The sequence below is a fragment of the Lepus europaeus genome, chromosome 6 (assembly GCF_033115175.1).
Source record: "Lepus europaeus isolate LE1 chromosome 6, mLepTim1.pri, whole genome shotgun sequence".
Taxonomy (NCBI): Eukaryota; Metazoa; Chordata; class Mammalia; order Lagomorpha; family Leporidae; genus Lepus; species Lepus europaeus.
Window position 1 is genome coordinate 79,419,232 of NC_084832.1, and position 21,453 is coordinate 79,440,684.

The window sequence follows — 21,453 nt, forward strand, 5'->3', positions numbered from 1 at the left end:
GAACATAAAGTTTAAAATACTGTTGCTGTACTAGTTATAGCATTAATTCACATTGGTCAACACATTAAGCACAGAGATCCTACATGAGGAATAAGCACACAGTGACTCCTATTGTTGATTTAACAATTTGACACTCTTGTTTATGGCGTCAGTAATCTCCTCAGGCTCTAGTCATGCGTTGCCAAGGCTATGGAAGCCTTTTGAGTTCGCCAACTTCGATATTATTTAGACAAGGTCATAGTCAAAGTAGAAGTTCTCTCCTCCCTTCAGAGAAAGGTACCTCCTTCTTTGATGGCCCGTTCTTTCTACTGGGATCTCACTCATAGAGATCTTTCAGTTAGGTCCTCTTTTTTTTTTTTGCCAGGGTGTCTTGGCTTTCCATGCCTAAAATACTCTCATGGGCTCTTCAGCCAGATCCGAATGCCTTAAGGGCTGATTCTGAGGCCAGAGTACTGTTTAGGACATCTGCCATTCTATGAGTCTGCTGTGTATCCCACTTCCCATGTTGGATTGTTCTCTCCCTTTTTTATTCTATCAGTTAGTATTAGCAGACACTAGTCTTGTTTGTGTGATCCCTTTGACTCTTAGACCTATTAGTGTGATCAATTGTGAACTGAAATTGATCACTTGGACTAGTGAGATGGCATTGGTACATGCAACCTTGATGGGATTGTATTGGAATCCCCTAGCACATTTCTAACTCTACCATTTGGGGCAAGTCCGATTGAGCATGTCCCAAATTGTACATCTCCTCCCTCTTTTATTCCCACTCTTAAATTTAACAGGGATAACTTTTCAGTTAAATTTAAACACCTAAGAATAATTGTGTGTTAATTACAGAGTTCAACCAATAGTATTAAGTAGAACAAAAAAAAATACTAAAAGGGATAAAGTATTAAATTGTACATCAACAGTCAGGACAAGGGCTGATCAAGTCACTGTTTCTCATAGTGTCCCTTTCACTTCAACAGGTTTCCTTTTTTGTCCTTGGTTAGTTGTCACCGATCAGGGAGAACATATGATATTTGTCCCTTTGGGACTGGCTTAATTCACTCAGCATGTTTTCCAGATTCTTCCATCTTGTTGCAAATGACCAGGTTTCATTGTTTTTGACTGCTATATAGTGTTCTATAGAGTACATGTCCCATAATTTCTTTATCCAGTCTACTGTTGATGGGCATTTGGGTTGATTCCAGGTCTTAGCTATTGTGAATTGAGCTGCAATAAACATTAAGGTGCAGACGGCTTTTTTGTTTGCCAATTTAATTTCCTTTGGGTAAATTCCAAGGAGTGGGATGGCTGGGTTGTATGGTAGGGTTATGTTCAGGTTTCTGAGGAATCTCCAGACTGCTTGTCAACGATTTTAATGATGGCACACTTATTCAATTTGTGGATAATTTGAAACAAGAAGTGTAGAAAAACCACTGAATGGCAGAATCAGGAACTGAAAAGATTTCAACAGCCTGGAAAGACAGACTAAATCAAACAAGAAGCACAATGAGAATGTGGAGGAGGCTCTGCAACATGAGTCTTCAAAAACTCTGGTGTGCCAGGAAGGCCACACAACAACTCTCATTCAGAAAGTCTCAGGGGTTTTAACTAAGAGTAAGAGTCCAAGGTGTAAAGGTGCCGACAGAAAAGGTTCCTTTGATCTGAGATGCAGGGACAGAGTATCATGTCCCTATCAACAACCCCTGGGGACTGGAGTGCTAGGCATCCAGCGCTGCAGCACGGGACCTCAAAGAGCAGGCAGGACCTTGAATCAACCAAAAGGAGATCATATGAGCAGCAGCAACAACCCGTGCAGAGGAGAAGGCCGGCAGGTGTAGGCAAGCCTGTCCATCGGGGGCTGGAGGAACATGGGCATCCATAGCCTCTGGCTCAGCTCTCCCAGGTCTTCCCCCGGGCCTCCTTCCCCTTGCTGTTCTTCTCACCTGCTCTGTTTTCCCTCATGCCTGAAAGAAACCCTCTGCCTACGAGGAGGGAAACAAACAACAGACAAATAACAAGTCGTGCTGCATGTTCATTCCTGAGTATCTCACCTCCAAGGACACTGATAAACTGGAAGGGCATCTGGAAGCAATTTCTAGAGCACGTCATTTGAGGAAGGGGTCAACAGGAGGAGGGTTTTGAGCCTGGAGAAAAGGTACTTAAGGCATAGGAGATGTTTGTGAGCGCAGTCAAGTTTCACATCAAAACACTGGGCCCTCAAAGAGGATGCAATAAAAGTAATCCATGACTTGGCTCAGTCAATGGACTGAACGGCTCTTGAAATGATTTTCATCGCTTTAAGGTCTTTGTTGAAGCTTTTTGGCAATGGGGGCACTTGTAGGCTCAGTGGTAGGTTGCCATAAGCAAGGCTTTTGAGCCGATGGACTGATCAGCACCTTATCAATTAAGTTTTCCCATGCCTGCCTGCCTGGAGAACTGACAGAACATCCCACAGGAGATTTTGTACTGAGTGCTTCTTAAACAAAGGAGCTTGAACTTTCTGGAATGTGAAGGTTTCATTCACATAACGTGGACGAGTTTTCTAGGGTTGTGTGGTTCTGGTGGCCATCGCCGTGTATCTGTACCATACCGTGTGTAGTCCTGGGAGATGTCTGTTCTTTTGCACCAAGTCACCTAACCCATGTGGGGACGGAGCTACTGACAGCACCCCCAGTGAATAGCAGGGAAACGGGCCGTGGGTCCTCTCCTGCCTGTCTCTCACACTAAGGCTCCAACAGGTCTCCCTCGGTCTGGACTATGACAGCTGTTGCCATGCCCAACAGTGTGCTCCCCAATAGGGCCAAGAAAGACACCTCCAGAGAGTGTTTGTCCCTGATAACACGCAACAGTGTCTGGTTTTGCTAACCAAACAAGAGATGAAATGTTCTTTTGTACGTGAGCAGGAAGCAAGCAGATAGCGGACTTCAATAGCTTTTTATATCCACCAGGCGTGTTGAATTTGATCTTTCTCATCAGTAGGATCTACACACCTCTTTCATTAGCGATTCAGTTAGAAGAGTGCCGAAGCCTATTCTCATTCAAAGGTATTATCTCTTCCAGCAAAAACAGATTGCCTACTGCACCTTTATTCCCCAGTCAAGCTGAAATGAAATCACAATTGTGACAAATTATAGCATCTTTAGGTTCTTTGTAGGAAACTACCACAACTAACAATAGGAAGTAGTAGTAAAGAAATGGCTGACTAATGTAAAAATCTGCAGCTTCTCAAAAGAATACTCGGGGAGTTTCTAAAGGACACTAATCACAGCACGGTTTTGACATAAATCTAAGTTCGATTCAACCATGACTCAACCCTAAATAATTAGGCAATGCTTTAGTAATTTTAATGAGCATATCCAATGGTAAAGATTGCTCCAGCTGGCCGGTGCCATGGCTTAACAGGCTAATCCTCCGCCTTGCAGCGCCGGCACACTGGGTTCTAGTCCCGGTTGGGGCGCCGGATTCTATCCCGGTTGCCCCTCTTCCAGGCCAGCTCTCTGCTATGGCCCGGGAAGGCAGTGGAGGATGGCCCAAGTGCTTGGGCCCTGCACCCGCAAGGGAGACCAGGAGGAAGTACCTGGCTCCTGGCTTCGGATCAGCGCTGTGCGCCAGCCGCAGCGGCCATTGGAGGGTGAACCAGCGGCAAAGGAAGACCTTTCTCTCTGTCTCTCTCTCACTATCCACTCTGCCTGTCAAAAAAAAAAAAAAAAAAAAAGATTGCTCCAGCTGTCCCTCCAATACCTGTTCTTGCTTTACAGACTTGATGCAGCCTAAACTCTGGTGGCAGATTTGGCAAGTATTATCTCTGTGTGTTCAAAAAAAAAAAAATGAAAATAGCACGTGAAAAAAAATGGATTCAGTGAAAGTAAACCTTTGGCTGTTGAATGCTGAGCCTCTTTCCCCTAGAGCAGCCCAAGGTCTCTCCTGAGAAGCTCACTCCCCTCCAGCATTGTGGTCCTGGGGACCGCAAGCCATGGCCTCCTGCCCACACTCCCAGCCCCTTAGAAGGCAGAGACGGGGTCTTTCCGTCCTAGGGCTGTGCCCTGGCACAAAGCCTGGACCCTGTAGGTGCAGCAGGAGGAGGGCAGGACTGCCAGCTTCCCTTAGGGAGAGGGTGAAGGAGATGAGGCAGGGGGTCAACGTGGCTCTGCGTGTGCCCCAGCCTGCGTCCGGGCTGGGGGATGGGCTGGGGAAAACCCTGGTCTCAGCACCCACCCCCCAACTCCGTTCCGTGGTTTGGAGGAACCGCCTGGGCTGGAGGCAGAAAAAAAAGGAGTCGGGGCCGCGCGGAGGGATAAGGAGCATTAGAAAAGGCTGGAAAGTAGCACGTGAGCCGTGACACCGCAAGGGAACCATGGGGGATGGAAGGATGGCAGCGCAGGTGCAGGTGCCCTAGCTCCCAGGGCCGGACCCCGGTCTCCTGCGGGGAGCCGTCGGGCCGCAGCTCTCCTTGCCGTGTGGCCCGAGATGTGGCAATTTCGCGTTGCCCAAGCTCCCTGAGGCGGGGAGGTCGTCCATTGCTTCAGGAAGACTCACTAGTCCCGTTCAGGAGCCAAGCAGTGCTTTTATCTTGGCCATCTGCATTTTCAAACCTGCAGGACTTAGGTGAGACTGCAACGCTCGGTGGGGCCCAGGATGACCCCAGCCTTGGGGGTGCTGGAGACCCAGCTGAGGAAGAGCGTGGAATGAGTGTCCTGACAAATGATCTCACGTCGCCCGGTTTAGTTCTAGGAGTAGCAGAGTCACTCGTCTTGCGTAGTCAGCTGCCACCAGGACGATAGCATTCCCCAGTCTTTGGGAAGCGAAGTACTGGGCCCTCAGGAGTTGTAGGGGAGTTTTTCAGCCTCCTCGCCTTTTAATTTTTTTTTTTTTTAATTAAAGGTATCCTGATACTATTCCTTGTTTTGCTTCTGGGAAGCAGGGGATTGAGGAAATGACTTGGGCGGGTGCTTCGGTACCGCCGAAAAAGTCTCAGACGCGCTCCCTTGGGACCCGAGCCGGTTCGCAGTCTTTCCCCAGGTGCCAGGCAGGCGTCCGGTCCGCTCGGGCGCTCCTGGTCAGTGACCCGTACTGAGGGTCTCTGGCACCTTCCGAGACTTCTCGGGACAGTCTGGCGGGGTCAGGGGCGGCGGGGGCAGCGCGGGAGGAGCAGGCAGAGCGAGCGAGCCGGACTGCGCCTCGCTCCTCGGTGCCAAGGACACGGTCGCGGAGGCGCGGCCAGCTTCCCTTGGATCGGACTTCCCGGCCCGAGAGCCGGGCGGCTGAGCTCCAGCCCTGTCCCCTCCCCAGTGTCTGGCGGCCCCCAGAGCTGAGTAAGCCGGGGGGAGGGAGCCTGCGAGGATTTCCTGAGCGCGAGGAGCGGGAGGGGGCAGGGGCAGGAGGGCACGGAGCGGGGACCCTGAACCTGCCGGGGCCGAGCTCCCGGGCCCGCGAGGCCAGCGCCTCCCCTCGCGCGCCCGGCGCCCGGCGCCCGGCCCCCGGCCCCCGCCCCTCTCCTGGGCCGCAGGGAAGCGAGCCTGGGAGGAAGAAGAGGGTAGGTGGGGAGGCGGATGAGGGGTGGGAGACCCCTTGACGTCACTAGAAGGAGGTGCCGGGGTAGGAAGTGGGCTGGGGAAAGGGTATAAAACGCCCCCGCCCTCCTCTCCTCTTAATCTAGGTCCGCAGGAGGCTCGGAGCGCGCCAGGCGGACACTCTTCTCAGTTCCTCCTCAGCAGCGGCGGCAGCTCGGAGCGGCTCCGGGGCTCGGGGACAGCGGCCAGCAGAGTGCCGGGCGGCGAGGAGTGGCCGAGGAAGTGGTTGTCCCCTGGCTGGAGCCGCGGCGAGGAGCGCTCCGGGCGCAGGACAGGAGCGCGCGCGGCGGGCTGAGGCGGCGGCGGCGAAGCGCGGGAGGACGAGTGCAGGCGGCCGGGTGGTCGGCCGCCGGCAGTGCCAGCACCGGGGGCGAGCAGGCCGCAACGCCCTCACCATGGTCAGCTGCTGGAACACCGGGGTCCTGCTGTGCGCGCTGCTCGGCTGTCTGCTTCTCACAGGTGAGGCGCGGCAGGGGTCCGGGGCCGGAGCGGCGCTGGGCTGGGACGGCCGTGGAGCAGAGACCAAGCCCCCTTCGCCCCCCGAGTCGGGGCCAGGTGCATACGTGGGGAAGGCAGGCGAGGCTGCAGCCGGGAGAAGCGAGCCCGGCGGGAACCGGAGACAGTTGCAGCGGGTACGCCCGGGACCGCGGCGCCTTTTTTTCCAAGTGGGCTCCTGAGAGAGTGGCTGACCGGAGCCCGCGGGCATCACCGCCCAGACCCGCCGCCGGCAGCGTGCCCGAGTTTGGCACTGGGGCTGCCCCTTTGAGGCAGGATTCTCTGCCCTGCTCCTGGGCAGGACCTAACCCGTCCAGGATGTGGGCACGGGGAGCACCGCACACTCGGGCTGACCTGGCAACGAGAACCTGTCCTTGGCTGCCTGGCGCGGGTCTGCGGGGCCCTCCGTGGCCAACAGCAGCGGCTACGGAACGCCTGCGAGGCTGCCCCGGAGTGGGCAGCGACCAGGGCGTTGGCAATATTGGGCATTGGCCAGGACCTCGCACCCCGAGAAGGAAGCAGGAGAGCCAGACAGGAGCGTGCTCGTGCCTGCGTGGAGCGGGCGCATCCCAGGACCGGGCCAGCGCTGGTGTCTCTGGACCGGCGAAACTCTCCCAACAAGCCGGACCGTCCCCGGGAGCTCTGGGAGCTCCCGCTGCGCCCAGCCCGGAGCCGACCAGGGGTCTCGAGCGCGCTGCGCGCAGCCACCAAGCTGGGAACCGTGCGCGGAGCAGGCAGGGTGCGCCGTCCAGCGCAGGTCGCCGGCGGGGAGCGAACCTGAGCCCCGAAGGCGGGCGAGGGCCCAAACACCGTCAGGTTTTGGCGTTGTAAGCCCGGCCTTTAAATTTTGAGTGGAAATCGGTGATGTCCTGTCGGCGCCGCCACCGCAGTCAGTCGGGTTTTTGGGACAGGGGCGGCGAAAGGTCAGGCAGGGGCGCGGAGGTTTTAGCGGCAGTTGGCGTGGAGACGGCCGCCGCAAGGGGTCACAGCCCAAGGGACACGGGGGATCGCACTCCAGGTCTCCGCTCGGTGAGGCAGGGAGCCCAGCCCGGTGCGTCTGGCTCCCTGAGCGCCTAAGGAGCAGACCGCCCAGTGGTTCCTTTTCAGGACCGTGGAGAAAAGGTAAAAGAGGCAATGACATAAAATAGAATAACGTAACATAAGTCATTGCAGCCCTTCGCGGGAAGGAAGGCAGTAAGGCTGAGCGTAATAAAAACAAAAAAGATGACAGGCTTGTTCAACCCGCAAGGCAGGAGCAAACAGTCTTTCTCAGTGCGAAGACTGCTGTGATCGCGGGTTTCTAAGTGACAGGTCCCTGGCAATTCGGTGACGCTGCTCAGGCGGGAGGCAGGGAGAAGAGGTAGTGGCTGAGCCCTCAGCAGAGGTTGGGACAGATCCTAAAATCAGCACGTTAAATCAGAGCTTGTGTTTTCATTTCGTAGAGGTGTATCTTGTTTTTTGAAAAGTCGCTTATGCTAAAATACAATTGCTTAGGGAATGTATGTGGTTCATTCCTCGATTATGTAAAGGCAAATCTAGGTAAATTACTGTGAAGCCAACGCTGTAGAGGGAAAAGTACACGTTTTATTGGATCCTCACATACCACAGGATCTTCAGAAAGTTTATGGAAAATGTGTTCTATGAGAAAATCGCAGGGATTTCCATTTCTTTGTGCACCAAAATAAATCTCTCTTTTAATTCCTTTTTCCACGACCTTTTGGGAGTACCCACAGATGTATGTATCCTTGCTTCAAAAACGTGGCTGATTTTTCGTGAAGTTAGCTTCATGATTGAGAACATCTTAGAGGAGTGGAAGCTTTACGGGAATGTTAAGTGGGTCCTCTTATACTATAACTTTCTTAAATGGAATAGAAATCTTGGTACTTGTTTGGGGCTTTTAAGAAGTTTTTACACATTGTAGGAAGAATGGGGCACAAACATCGACCAGGTGAGAACCACTTTCTTTACCTGGGGGTGTGAAGAAAGTTCTGTTTGTGATTGCACAGTGTGCCTTCCGGGCTGGTTAACAAACACCGTGCAGCAAAACCAGCAGCTCCCAGCTTTCCCATCACCTCGGGCATTCAAAGCACCGATTAGGCCCAGAAAGAGGCCTCCCTCCTGGTCCCTGGTTGTATCCGGAGTCCACTTTCCCCTACCAGGGCCCAAGTCCAAGCTCCTTCAGGTGCTACCCCTTTGGGTAGCTATCAGTTCCTAGTGTCCTGTGAGACTGTGTGCACTGTGCGTAAAATAGCCAAGAGTTTCAGGAACGAGAAAGGATAATGTGTATTTACCTCCTGCCAAGTGGTAGAGTGATGCCTGCCATTCCAATAGTTCGAGTCCTCTGTATTGCAATTTCTACTCTGGAGGATCTCAGTCCTCTTTCTCTGGCTCTCACATTCTTTTTCCAGGCCCCATGCCCGTGATGAAGGCCTCAGATCTTCCTTTCTTTCTTTTTTTTTTCCTTGAGTTCTTAAGCAGCGGACATTTACAATTTACTGGAACTAATTGGAAGCACTTAAATTGCACATTTTGAGATGGAAATCCACATTAGTAATACTGAGTTAGATCAAAATACCTACTTCCCAACTGAACAAAATAACTCTCTCATAATAAAAGCAGATTTTATACATAAGATGTTTTCTCTGAGGCCTATGCAACCACACTCTCCCCACCGCACCTGCTTATTAAAAATGCTAGTTATTTAGTACCCTTGGTTTGCCCACATAGTTTTCCACCTGATGACTCCTGTGGCAGGAGCACCTACTCTACTTCCTCACATGTTTTTATTTTATTCTGTCAGTATTTTGTTACTTTTATTTATTTATTTATTTTTGCCTGTTGAAAATTCTTTAATAGACTATCTGATTTCTTTTCCAAGGATCACCAAGTGGGTTTTTTGTTTTCTTATACAAAATCGCAGAAGGCAGAGTAGATGGTTGATTTCTCAGGTCCCTTTCCAACTCTAAAATTCCATGAATGATTCCAGGAAGTGGATTGCACCGCATCTGTCTTCCCTTTTCCTCCACTCCCACCCCCCCCCCTTTTATATTTGTTTGTAGAACGAGTGATGGACCACTTGATGCTGGGGTTTAAGGTGAACAGGGCTTATATGGCTGTCAGGGATCACACTGTACGTTCTTAATGTAGAACTTAGAATGTACCTGGCCAATCAATTAATTCGGTCATCCGTGGGCTCTATTTTGCAAAAGATGGGCTGGTAAACAGTGTTCCAGTGAGGAGTAATCATTATCTTGGGCTTTCTTCACCAGCAGAATGTGTACCGCTATGACGCCGGCTCTCCTTCAGAAATTTAATTGCATTTTCTTCTCCTTAAAGATGCCAGTCATCAAGAATGCATTTCTTGATTTTTTTTTAAATAAACTTTTATTTGCTCAAAAAAGAGCCTTTATTCTAAAAGAGTTCCACAGGAATACTAAAACCCCTTATTTAAAGTTGGGCGTATTTTCTGTGACTTTTAAGACATACATCAAATGCTTACTTTGTTCTTTCTAAAAACATCAGCAGCACACTGTTGCTGGGGACATTTCTGAATCGACCTTGAATGTCAAAGTTGAACATGATATGTGGCAAAGAATAATTTTAAACCTATCCCCAAAAGGTAACATCTTTAAGGAAGATTATGCAACATACAGGGTCTCCAAAAAGTTCATGGAAAGTGTGTAGAATGAAAAAAGAACCGTATATGGATTTTTTTTGCACCAGTATAAACCTATGTTTTAATGCCACTTTTCCACAAATGTCTTGAAGTACCCTCATACTGCCATCTGCGCAGCAGTATAGCTGGTGTTTACTCTGGCTTGGGCAGCTTGCAAGGCCAAGAACAAACAGAGTAGATCACTTCTTTAGTGCTTTAGACCAAGATGTGCATATGGGTGACTAAAGGGATGGAGGGAAAGGGAGAGAGAAGCTCCCTTGACACTCGGGTGTTAGATGCACGACCTGCTGGGTGGAGAGCAAGGCATGCTAGGTTTTTCTTTCAGCTGCGTGGTCAGGGGGTGTGTTGGTGAGCCAGTAAATATCACCATTTTTCAGTGTATTTGTCATTGCTGATAGGCAGTGAAGGGGATTTAAAATCATAGCAGGCATTTTTTTAAGTCAAAATATATTACTACGGGTGATTGAAGGCATAAAACCATCGGCTGGTTGCACGTGGCTTAAATAGTTTAACAGAACAGCCCATTCCAGCCCATGGGCCCTCACCTACCGTACAGGCTCATGCCAACTGACCAGGCCTCTCACCAGGGGCTTTCCAGGATGGCTGCTGATACCTGGGACCCTTGGGTGCTTTGGAAACTCCATGCTGCAGATGAATTTGCTGGATTTTGAACCAGATTGAGGGGGAAGGAAATGGGAGGAATGGGGTATTTGAAGGAAGGCTTGAAAGGAAAGTCTCTGGCTTAGCCGTCGGGGCAGAGGGGGGTTTCATCAAGGAAGCAGTTCCATTGAGGCTGCTGAAGATAGCGGACTAGGTTTCCTGCATTGCTGCTGGGGCGGATGTGGGGAGATGTCAAGAATTCCTGGGGCTTTCCCATCAGTCTTGGTCAGCCTGGTGGCCTGACCGCCACTTCTGCTGGCTGCTCCTTGCCTTTCCTTTGAGCTCCTTGAGGTTCCATGCTGTCCCACAGGCAACCGCATCATGAGAGCTTAGATGGCATCTCTCCCATCTAATCTGCTCAGCCCAGAGATGAGAAAAGCAGCCCAGGGAAGTGTAGTGGCTTTTTTCAAGGTCAAGTGCCAGACCCAAGAGCAAAACTTGATGCTCCTAGGGCACAGAAAAACATGTCTTCCTCATCTGTGTGTTCTGTCCACCCCAAACAGAGGAGTGTTTCAAATATTTGTAGAATAACATTGTTGCCATGCTAATATTTCCTTCTAAACAATGGCATTTTAAAAATATGAAATGTCTTCAATTTTCTTAAAGCCCATAAGGGGCTTAAGAGAAGGATATCAGAATACTGGCTGCTTAGCAGCACGCTGAGAGATCTGGGGCGATTTCTTCTCCTCGCCCAGCTCCTGAGGTCTTCTTCTCCACGGCTGGTGCCGACACAGCCGCGGATTGTGTGCTAGCTTCATCTTCACCAACTCCCTCCAGCACTCTGTTCCAGCCACACACCTCTGCCTTAGACACACGAGTGTCTCACCTCGGTCCTGAGGGGCCTTCATTTTTGTCACTATTCCTTAGGCTTGGCTGCCTGCAAGATCTGTTCCTGCCCTCTGTGTTCCCTCCTCCTTGGGCTGCACAATCCCCACCTCTAGCAGCTCCTCCCTACAGCCTCACACAGAACTAGTGGTTTCTTTTGCCTTCTTACGTGAGGGACTTCAAAAGTTCATAGCTGGGGGTGGGAGTGGGGAAGCAGTGTTGTGGGGTAGTGGGTTAAGCCACCACCAGCATTCTATAATGGGCACCAGTTCATGTCCCAGCTGCTCCATTTCTGATCCAGCTCCCTGCTAATGCACCTGGCAAAGTAGCAGAAGATGGCCCAGGTGCTTGGCCCCCTATACCCACATGGGAGACCCAGAAGAAGCTCCTGGCTCCTGGCTTCAGCCTGGCCCAGCCCTGGCAGTTGCTGCCATTTGGGGAGTGAATCAGTAGATGGAAGTGGCTCTCTCTCCCCCTCTCTCCCTCTCTTCCTCTTTCCCTCTCTCTTTGTCTCTTCCATTCTCTGGAACTTTGACTTTCAAATAAATAACAAATCCTTACAAAAAAGTACATGGCAAAAATGCAGTTAAAAGATAAGTTTATTTGGTGTAAAGCATTTCTGAAATCCGTTCATGGTGGTTCCATAATGCACAACCTCATGGAGCTTTTCAAGATTCCTCATGTGCATTAACTATTTTTGCACCGAAATAAGCTTCCCTTTCTGTTCTGTTTTCCAGGAGCTGTTTGAAGTACCCTGCTCCAGTACTTCTCACAGTGCCTGTTAATATTTGATGTGTCTGTGTCCTCCCTCATTGGGTGAGACCACACCATAGCTGTCTCCTAAAGTGTTAAATCTTTTCTGCTTAATGTGTTGCCTGGCATGAAGACTTTGTGTAATTGTTGGAATGAATGAATGAATGTGCAGTCATACTACCATTTCAAAGAAATCTTTCAAGGCCTGATATTAATTGATTCCAGTATATTGTGCATGCCTGTCTATTCAACCTCAGTTACAATGGATGACCCAGAATGACTGTTCTCAATAGATATTTGTCCCCTTCAGCAGATGACTAAGATGTAGGAAATCAGTGATGATCTTCAGCAATCTGAGAGCTGTCTTATGCAATCTTCCCACCCCCCATGTTGTGACCTGATGTTTCATTGGGCCTCTGAGACACCAAAGCCGGGCTTTGGTCTCTGCTGGTCCATCTTGGCCTCTATTTGAAGAAGGGCTGAGTGCTTTGGTTTTATCCTATGGTGTCTTACGCAACTCCTGGAGTCAATGGAACTCCTGGATTTCATGGTTTGCTCCCATTGCCCTCTCATAGACTCAAACCTGAGTGCTGGCCTGGCTGCATACCCGAAGGGCAGAGGCCTGGCCACCGTCAGAATCAACGCTGTTTGCTGTGGGGCCCAGCTGGGCTGCCTGGCCTCCTCTAGCCTTAGGCTGGGTTCTCTTCAGCCCTTTTTGTCCGCTACCCTGCTGGGCACGAGGCACGTTCTTAAATAAGTTAGGCATCAGAAAACAAATATGGCAGGTCCTCACTTACAAGGGAGCTTATAAAAAGCTTATGTCATGCAAGTAGAGTGTAGAATAGTGGTTTCCAGAGGCTGGGAGGGGTTGGGGGAGGGGAAGTGGAGAGAATGTGTTTAACGGGCATAGCCATGCAGCTGGGGAGGGGGACTAGCTTCCCATGTTCTGTAGCACTGGAGGGTTGACTGCAGTTAATTGAAAGTTTCAAAATAGCTCCTCCAGAGGATTTTCGAATGTTTCCAATGCAAAGAAACAATAAACCTTTGAGGTGACAGATATGCCAGTTACCCTGATCTGATTGCTACACACTGGGTACCGGTATTGAATACATATGTGTAACAACTATGTGTCAATTGTACAATTTTAAAATACTTTTTAAAACCTAAAGAAGGAACCAGAGAGTAGTTCATACATAATAAGTAAAAATGCAGTTAATATATTTTTAAAAATCCGAATCCTGGGGTTTGGGCTCCAGCAGGTGCCTTCCTCTGCCTGCCTCCACCTCAATCCTGCCCCTGACCACAATATACTCTAAAACATGCTTCTCAGAGGGTGGTCCGTGGCCCAGAAGCATCAGTATCCCCTGGAACTCAGCAAATCAGAGCCTGTATTTTAAGAAAATCCCCCGGTGACTTATGTACACGTGAAGAATGAAGCAGCACTGGTTTTAGCAAGGGATTCACAGTCAGTTTTGGAGTCAGGGTTCAATTCCTCTTCACTAACAGCCTAGGGATGACCTTTAACTTACGTGATTAAGGAACCAGACCTGGGCCAGCCAGAAGCCTCTCCCGGCTCCCGTGTTGGTCTTGTGCCCCGACTTCTTTCTGGGATGCCTGTCTCCTGCTTCAAAGCTCTTTTTTTTTTTTTTTTTTTTTTTTTTTTTTTTTTTTTTTACAAAATCTTAGACTTGCTTGGACATGATCTACATAAACAGGGGTTGCGGTTTTGAAGCATGCTATGGTTAACCAAATCATGGGTCTTAAAAAATATGGACTTGGTGGGAAATAGTAAAAATGGCATTAAATACATAGGCTTTAACCATAAACAAAAGTTCTACAAGGCATTTGCTTCCAAAACAACATTACCTGGTAAAAAACCAGCCGCGGTAAAGTCCACCCTAGAATTTTCAGTTGTCAAAGAGGAGGGTCCCTGTCTCCTGCTGCTGCTGATGTATTTCAGGGGCCTCTTACTGACTTGAACTTTAATGCGCAAACCTTGGCAAGGGTGTGTGTCTTTTCACAGGTTCTCGTGCTGCTCCCAGGCACGTTTTCTCAGCCTGGGCTTCAGTCCTTCTGTTTGGGTGGAGGGTCAATGGATTTCCTTTCAAGCTGCGGTCCCACCCATGTGGTCAGCACAGGCAAAGCGGCCACAATTATCAGATTCTTTTGTTCAGAGAGGGCTGAAGTGAACCTTGTCCAAATGAAAAGCCTTGGCTTTTGTTATGTACAAATATAAAAGCACTTAAATTCAAGGCTGTTGATAGCAAAACCCTGTTGGGTAATTAACTGGCCAAGTGATTGCTGAGAAACCTTTTGCCTCCCTCCAGGGCCGTGGTCCTCAACCTGAATTCTGTGTTAGAATTGTCACGGTGGGGAGGAAGTTTTTTATTAAAAAAAAACAAAAACTCCTGCCCTGGCTGCACCCCAGACCAGTTTAATCACCATCTCTTGGTGGTACCCAGGCAGCAGTACTTTTCAAGCTCATGGTGACTGCAAGGAGGAGCTGAAGTCAAGAACAATGCATTCTAGCGGACAGCATGGGCTTTCTCAACTCCAGCTCTTGGGGCCTCACCCCAGAGATTCTGATCCAGTAGATGTGAGATGGGACAGAGAATTTGCCTTGCTAAGACATTCCCAGGCAATGCTGCTGTCTGCTCCAGAGGTCACACTTCGAAGCCCCTGCCCTAAGGCGTGTTTGAGGAAACCAGGCCACCTGGGAGAGGCACCTGCCCAGGTGCTGAGCAGTAAAAGGCAGTAAATCATCACTTGACATGTATTAAGATGGAAGAAGCCATGTTTTCGGGAATTCTTGCTAGGAAGCACAAGTGCTAGTAGTGTGTGGAAGAAGGAATGTTTCGATCCGGTGCTAGGGCCAGGTAACCAGAGCAGCTAAATGAAGTTGCCCCCTGAGGGCAGCAGATCTGTTCTGCTGATTGGGGTGTGCAGGTTCAGAGCCAGAGCTGTGTTGCTGGTCCAGGCAGCAGCCCAACAGTAGCCCTCCTTCTCTGCCCTAAGTGCTGTGACAGTCAGCCTTTTCCCCAGATGAATATTGGCCAATGTCATTTTATCAGGGGGCCCTGGGCATCCACATGCCTCAGGCAGGCCCTGCTTCCCTCCAGTATGCTTTGTAAAAAATGGTGTCTCAAGCCGCAGGAGACTTGGCCTAACCAGGCTTCCTTTGCTGGGATTGGCACCTCCCGCTTGATGGGCTGGGTTCTTCCCATGGGAGCAGTCAGGGAGGTTCTGTGCCCTGCTTCAGTCTGTGTGGTGGAGAGAAGGCATGGCTGATTGCACACAGGGCTGGCCTCCCATCGTGGGCGTGCACTTTGTGAAACACCAAGAATCCCAGCTGCTTTCCCTTCCCTGAGCTGGCTCTCTCTAGGCGAACCTGCATGGCATTTCATACCTGATACTATGTGAGCTCCACTTTGACACCTGGATTTCCAGATACAGCAAGAGCATGCCCTTTACCTACCCCCCAGTCACTGCTTCTGCTGAACGGAATCACGGTTGCTACTTGTACCTGCTACCTACTTCTAGGTAACAAGCTGTCCCAAAGCTTCCTTGGGACAATCTAAGTCTGTCTCATGATTCTCTGGGGAGGCATCTGTGCTGGGCTCTGCTGGGTGATGGTCCTTCAAGTCTCAGTGGGTCACGGCTACAGCTATTGTCCCTGGCATTTTGACTAGGACCTTGGCACTGGGTCTCCCTCTTCACGCAGTCTTTCCTTACTCACTGCTAGCCCAGTGCTTCCTTACCTGGTGGCAGGAACATTCCAAGGGCCCAAGAGTGGCAGCTGCAGGGTGTTTTGCAGCTAGGCTTTGGAGCTCCTGCAACATCACCCTGCCTCCTTCTTCTTTTTAAATGTTTATATATTTGAGAAACAGAGAACAAAGATAGAGACAGAGCTGCCATCTGCTGATTTGTCCCCCCAAATTCCCATAATAGCCAAGCCGGGTCCGGGGCTGAAGCCAGGAGCCAGGAACTCAATCCAGGTCTCTCACATGGGTGGCAGGAATCCAACGGCTCGAGCCACCACCTAGTGCCTCCCAGGACCTGCATTGGCAGGAAGCTGGAATCTGGAGCCAGAGTTGGGACGTGAACCCAGGTGCCCCTAGTGTGGGCATCTTTTAAAAAAGATTGATTGATTTGGGCCGGCGCCGCGGCTCACTAGGCTAATCCTCCGCCTTGCGGCGCCGGCACACCGGGTTCTAGTCCCGGTCGGGGCACCAACCCTGTCCTGGTTGCCCCTCTTCCAGGCCAGCTCTCTGCTGTGGCCAGGGAGTGCAGTGGAGGATGGCCCAGGTCCTTGGGCCCTGCACCCCATGGGAGACCAGGATAAGCCCCTGGCTCCTGCCATCGGATCAGCGCGGTGCGCCAGCCGCAGCCCGCCTACCGCGGCGGCCATTGGAGGGTGAACCAACGGCAAAAGGAAGACCTTTCTCTCTGTCTCTCTCTCACTGTCCACTCTGCCTATCAAAAAGAAAAAAAAAAATTGATTGATTTGTTTGACAGGCAGAGTAACCGGGGTGGGGGGGTGGGGATCTTCCATTTACTGATCATTTCCCAAATGGCCACTGTGGCCGTGACTGGGCCAGACAGAAGCAGCCTGGAGCCTAGAACTCCATCCAGGTCTCCTGTATGAGTGGCAGGGGCCTAAGTATTTGGGCCATCATCTGCCACTTTCCCTGGTACCTTAGCAAGGAACCGGAGGCAAAATAGCTGAGACTCGAACCCGTGCTCCGATATGGGATGCTGCCACTGCACCACCTCGCTGGCCCTGGCTGTGGGCGTCTAAATCCGCACGTGAACTGCTGTGCCAAATGCTTGCCCCAAACTTACCTTTTTAATTCCATTTTCCCACGGACGTTTTAAGTGCCCCCTACACTTTGATGGAGGGTAGGGAGGAGACTAATCTCTATAGGACCGCCAGGCGCTGTAATTAACATCTATTATTTCACTCACGTTCATAGGCGCGAGGAAACCCGGGCTTAGGTAAATTAGATACTTTTCCTCGGATGGCAGAAGTGGTCAGCAAAGGTGGAGTGATGGAGTCTGGTCCCAATCAGGCGGCAAACCCCACCCCCTCCGTGAAAAGGGAGCGTGGGCGGGAGCGAGCCAGTCTTTCCGCAGCGCTCTGGCACGTCCAAGGAATGTGAGAAGCCGCTGCTAGCTCAGCTTCAAGCGGCCCTGGCAGATTCCGCCGCTGTGTGTGGCAGGTCCCGTCCCAGTCTCCATCGAAGTTAAAGTCTGAAAAGGGCCCCAAAGCCGTTAAGCGCGGATTTGATGGGGACTTCCAATCTGCGTGCTGCCTTCTCAGTGACTGCAAACCAGGCCCACTTGCAAAGCAGGGCGGGATGACGCCAGCACCCCTAAGGCTCTCACCAGGCGGGTTGGGTCCACAAGCCGGACCGGCTGACAGATCGTTTCTGCAGCCTGGGCTCTGCCGCCCCCTGCACCTTTTATGTGCTCAGCAGCCTTGAGGACCTGGAGCTGGGATCCAGAGTGTTGGCTCCTGGAGGGCGGATGCTGCATGAATTCGCGGGAGGGCCGACCTCAGCCTGCTCCCAGGGCAGGGGAAGGAATGCAAGGACTGAGCGTCTGCTTGCTCAGCACTCGGAAAGCTCCCTGCGTTAGCTCAGGTGAGCTGCTGCTTCACCCGCCAACAGGTGCTCCTGCTCTTTGAGATGTGTTTGTTGCGCTGAAATCCCCAGAGCCAGGGCAAGGTGGGGGCTTGCAGAGTCACCAGGACAGGATGCTAACCGAGGACTATCTGATCTTCATGATCAAATCTGGATCTTCAGGAAAAAGCGTTCAGTGTTTACAGTACAAAGCTGCCGTGTCTGTGAGGGAGCCCACGTTCTGAGAGCCTTTTCCTTCAGGGGATTAGGTGGCAGCGGTGGCCACGCCACAGGCTGCGATGTCCCTGCACAGTTGGCAGGCCCAGCCCTGTGGGCGGAACTGCAGGACATTCCTGATGTCTTGTTGCACCTTGTGTGTGTGTCTCTTCCTGCACCTTGGATCTTTCTTTTCAAATTGTTCAGACCTGTAAGAAGTTGAGAAAGAGGAAATAGTGTGTTGCTTCTTCCTCCTTCCACTGCGTGGAGCGAGACACTTTTCCACACCAGCCTGTGTTTACCAGAATCTGAGAAAATCCTCTCCTGCCACCTATCTTTCGCTCCAAGGAAACAGCTGAGAAGTGTAGTTAAAGTGTGGGTATGGGTATGCCTTGGCTGGAGATTCCCACGATGTTAATGGTGGTTTTCTGTTTTCTAACTTGGCATTCGAGAAATCAAAAATTCGTGCAAGTGGATAGATAGCAAGGCAGGGACCTGTGAGCCGAGATTGCAAGTGAGCAATTTGAAAGGCGGTGTCAGCGCTTGCCATGGCAGTCCGCCGGGATGAATCCAGTTGTTTTCTTTTAGAGAAACATGGTTCACTCTCTTTTCCCACTTATAGTCTGTGCTGGATCAGATTTTTACTCTCTGTGGATCTTTGGAAATTTTAAAGTTTCAGAAGCTTCTTTATTGGGGATTCAGGTAGAACTCGAGAAAAAGAATGTAAGGAAACTGAGTAACTGCATTGCTCTGGAATGGACTCTGGGTGCCTAGAGATCCCTGAGGGCTGGGAAGCACATGACACAGGTGATGGCTGTACAACTTAAATGCGTTTCTCCTGCTTATACCGAATCCCAGCCTCTGTCCTCAATACCAGTAGGTGAAAAATGCCCTAAGAAAAGTATTTGCCACACAAAGTCACTTAAGAGGCAAAGGGGTAGGGCAGGCATTTGGCCCAGCAGTAAGACACTGGTTAAGATGTTCACATCCCACATCAAGTGCCTGGGTTTGAATCCCAGCTCCAGCACTTGACTTCAGCTCCCTGCTAACGCAGACCCATGGAGGCAGTGGTAATAGCTCAAATACCTGAGTCCTGGCCACTCACGTGGAAGAACTAGAGTTAGCTCCTGGCTCCCAGCTTTGCCTCGGCCCAACCCCAGCAGTTGTAGGTAACTGGGGAGTGAACCAATGCCTGGGAGCTCTGTCTGTCTGCCTCTCTTTCTCTCTCTGTCTGTCTCTCAAGTAATAATACAAAACTTTACTTAAGGAAAGACAGAGGGAATGCAGGGGTGCTAATTTATAAGAATCTTGCTTTTGCTTTAACCTTTTGGGGTAGATATTAAACTTAGTGATATTATATTCAGATAGATCTTCACTTAGGGTTAGTAAAATTTTCAAATGTAGAAGTAAAGTGTTTGTTGCTATTGTTTTAAAAATGTGCCTTATGGTCCAAACAGATGGGCCTAGGACTGCTAGAGTAATTCATTTTCCACTTGGAGATAAACTTGGGAGGGGATTTCAGAAACATATTAAAATGATTTGGAAAGCTGGATTTTTTGCCATGAGTTCACAAGGAAAAACATAGCTTATATCAAATTTAATCCCCCTGGTGCTTATCTCCTAGTCAATCATCATTGTAGATTTATGTCCAGTTTCCAACATACATGGAAGAGTGCTTTATTTCAGAACATTTAATGTATTTATTTAAAAGGTGCTCAAGTGATTATCAACCAACTTATTTTTATTTTGAAGTATAAATGTGGTTGTATACATTGTGCTGAATGTCTACCATTGAAAACGTGTTCTTAGTTTACGAGCTTAATCGTGAATTTTCGTAAGGTGACTCGCATTTGTTAGTGAAGAATTCGTGGCTCCCTTTAATCGGAAACGTGTTTCTTAAGCACAAAGTATACCCATCCTAGAGTTTCTCCCTGAAGATTTAGACTATCTGCTTTTTGTCTTGGTATTCATCTATTCTACTTCTAACTGACATCTCCTAAGAAGGCAGCTTAGGGCTGAAAGCCCTTCAAGAGATAGGGTTTCTGTCTGATCGTCCACACAGTTGTGAATCCACTGCACATAGCACATAGCACGTAGCAGTCACACAGTAAATGCTGGTTGCACTTTGGAGACTGTACCATGAACCCTTCTTTTTTATTTATTTATTTATTTTTATTTTTGACAGGCAGAGTGGATAGTGAGAAAGAGAGACAGAGAGAAAGGTCTTCCTTTTTGCTGTTGGTTCACCCTCCAATGGCCACTGCGGCCGGTGCATTGTGTTGATCCGAAGCCAGGAGCCAGGTGCTTCTCCTGGTCTCCCTTGCGGGTGCAGGGCCCAAGCACTTGGGCCATCCTCCACTGCCTTCCCGGGCCATAGCAGAGAGCTGGCCCGGAAGAGGGGCAACCGGGATAGAATCCGGCGCCCAAACCGGGACTAGAACCCGGTGTGCCGGCGCCGCAAGGCGGAGGATTAGCCTGTTAAGCCACGGCGCCGGCTTATGAACCCTTCTGCTGGGTCTCAGAAGCCTTGTAGGTGTCATAGCTGCACACTGACTCACCTACTAAGAACCTGTGTGTATATGTGTAGAGGAGGAGGTTTGCAAAAATGTGCCCAAGTGCTGGCAGTGAGTCTCCCAATACATATGTAACGTCTGTTCCTTCCATCTGGGCCATCCTGTGGGCCCAGTGGCCGTTTTGTTGTTGTTGTTGTTGTTGTTGTTTTTTGGCCCATGGCTGCGCTGTTTTCTCCTGAATTGATTGTACACTCAGGATTTTCTTTTTAATGTTTATTTATTTATTTGAAAAGCAGAGTGAGTGAATGACAGAGAGGGAGAGAGAGAGATAGAGAGATATCTTCTATCTGGTGGTCCAGCCCCCAAATAGCCACAACAGCTAAGGCTGGGCCAGGAGCCAAGAACTCCATCCAGGTCCCCCACAGGGTGGCAGGGACCCAAGTACTTGAGCTTAACTCTCTGTGCCACCACTCCTACATTCAGAATTGAGAATGAGAATCCCAGCTACCCAGCCAGTCGAGAATTGGTTCTTGAGAGAGACGAGGATACTTTAAAAATTCATGGAAAATCGGAGTTAAAAGAAAAGTTTAGGGGCTAATGTTTGGGACAGTGGTTAAGACACCACGTGAGATGCCCACAGCCCCTGTCTGAGTGCCTAGGTTCAAGTCCCACCTGCACTTTAGATCCAGCTTCCTGGTCATGCACACCCTGAGAGGCAGCAGGTAATGGCTCAAGTGGTCAGATTCTTGCAACCCACATGGGAGACCCTGATTGAGTTCAGGGCTTCTAGCTTCAGCCTGACCTAGCCTTGGCAATCTCAGGCATTTGAGAAAGAACCAGTGGCTGGAAGATTCTCTCTCTCTCTCTCTCTCTCTCTCTCTCTCTCTCTTTCTGTGTGTGTGTGTGTCTGCCTTTCTAGTAACATGAAAAAAATACTTTTTAAAAAAATTATCTATTTATTTGAAAGGCAGAGTTTACAGAGAGAGAAGGAGACAGAGAGAGAGAGAGAGATCTTCCATCTGCTGGTTCACTTCCCAGATGGCTGCAACAGCCAAGGCTGGGCTGGTCCCATGCCAGGAGCAGGGAGCCTCCCCAAGAACTCCCTTGCAGGTACAGGGGCCCAAATACTTGGG

The 21,453-nt window shown here is 50.1% G+C and overlaps 1 protein-coding gene across 2 annotated transcripts in view; it reads left to right on the top strand.

Annotated features, from left to right (window-relative positions):
- The first annotated feature begins 5,671 nt into the window (after nucleotides 1–5,671).
- Nucleotides 5,672–21,453, top strand: part of FLT1 (fms related receptor tyrosine kinase 1) — a 199,607-nt gene continuing 183,825 nt past the window's right edge. For both annotated transcript variants that reach the window (XM_062194425.1, XM_062194426.1), the window contains exon 1: nucleotides 5,672–6,020. In XM_062194425.1, coding sequence (XP_062050409.1) covers nucleotides 5,957–6,020 — 64 coding nt within the window. In that variant the 5' untranslated portion in view covers nucleotides 5,672–5,956. The remainder of the gene's footprint in view (nucleotides 6,021–21,453) is intronic.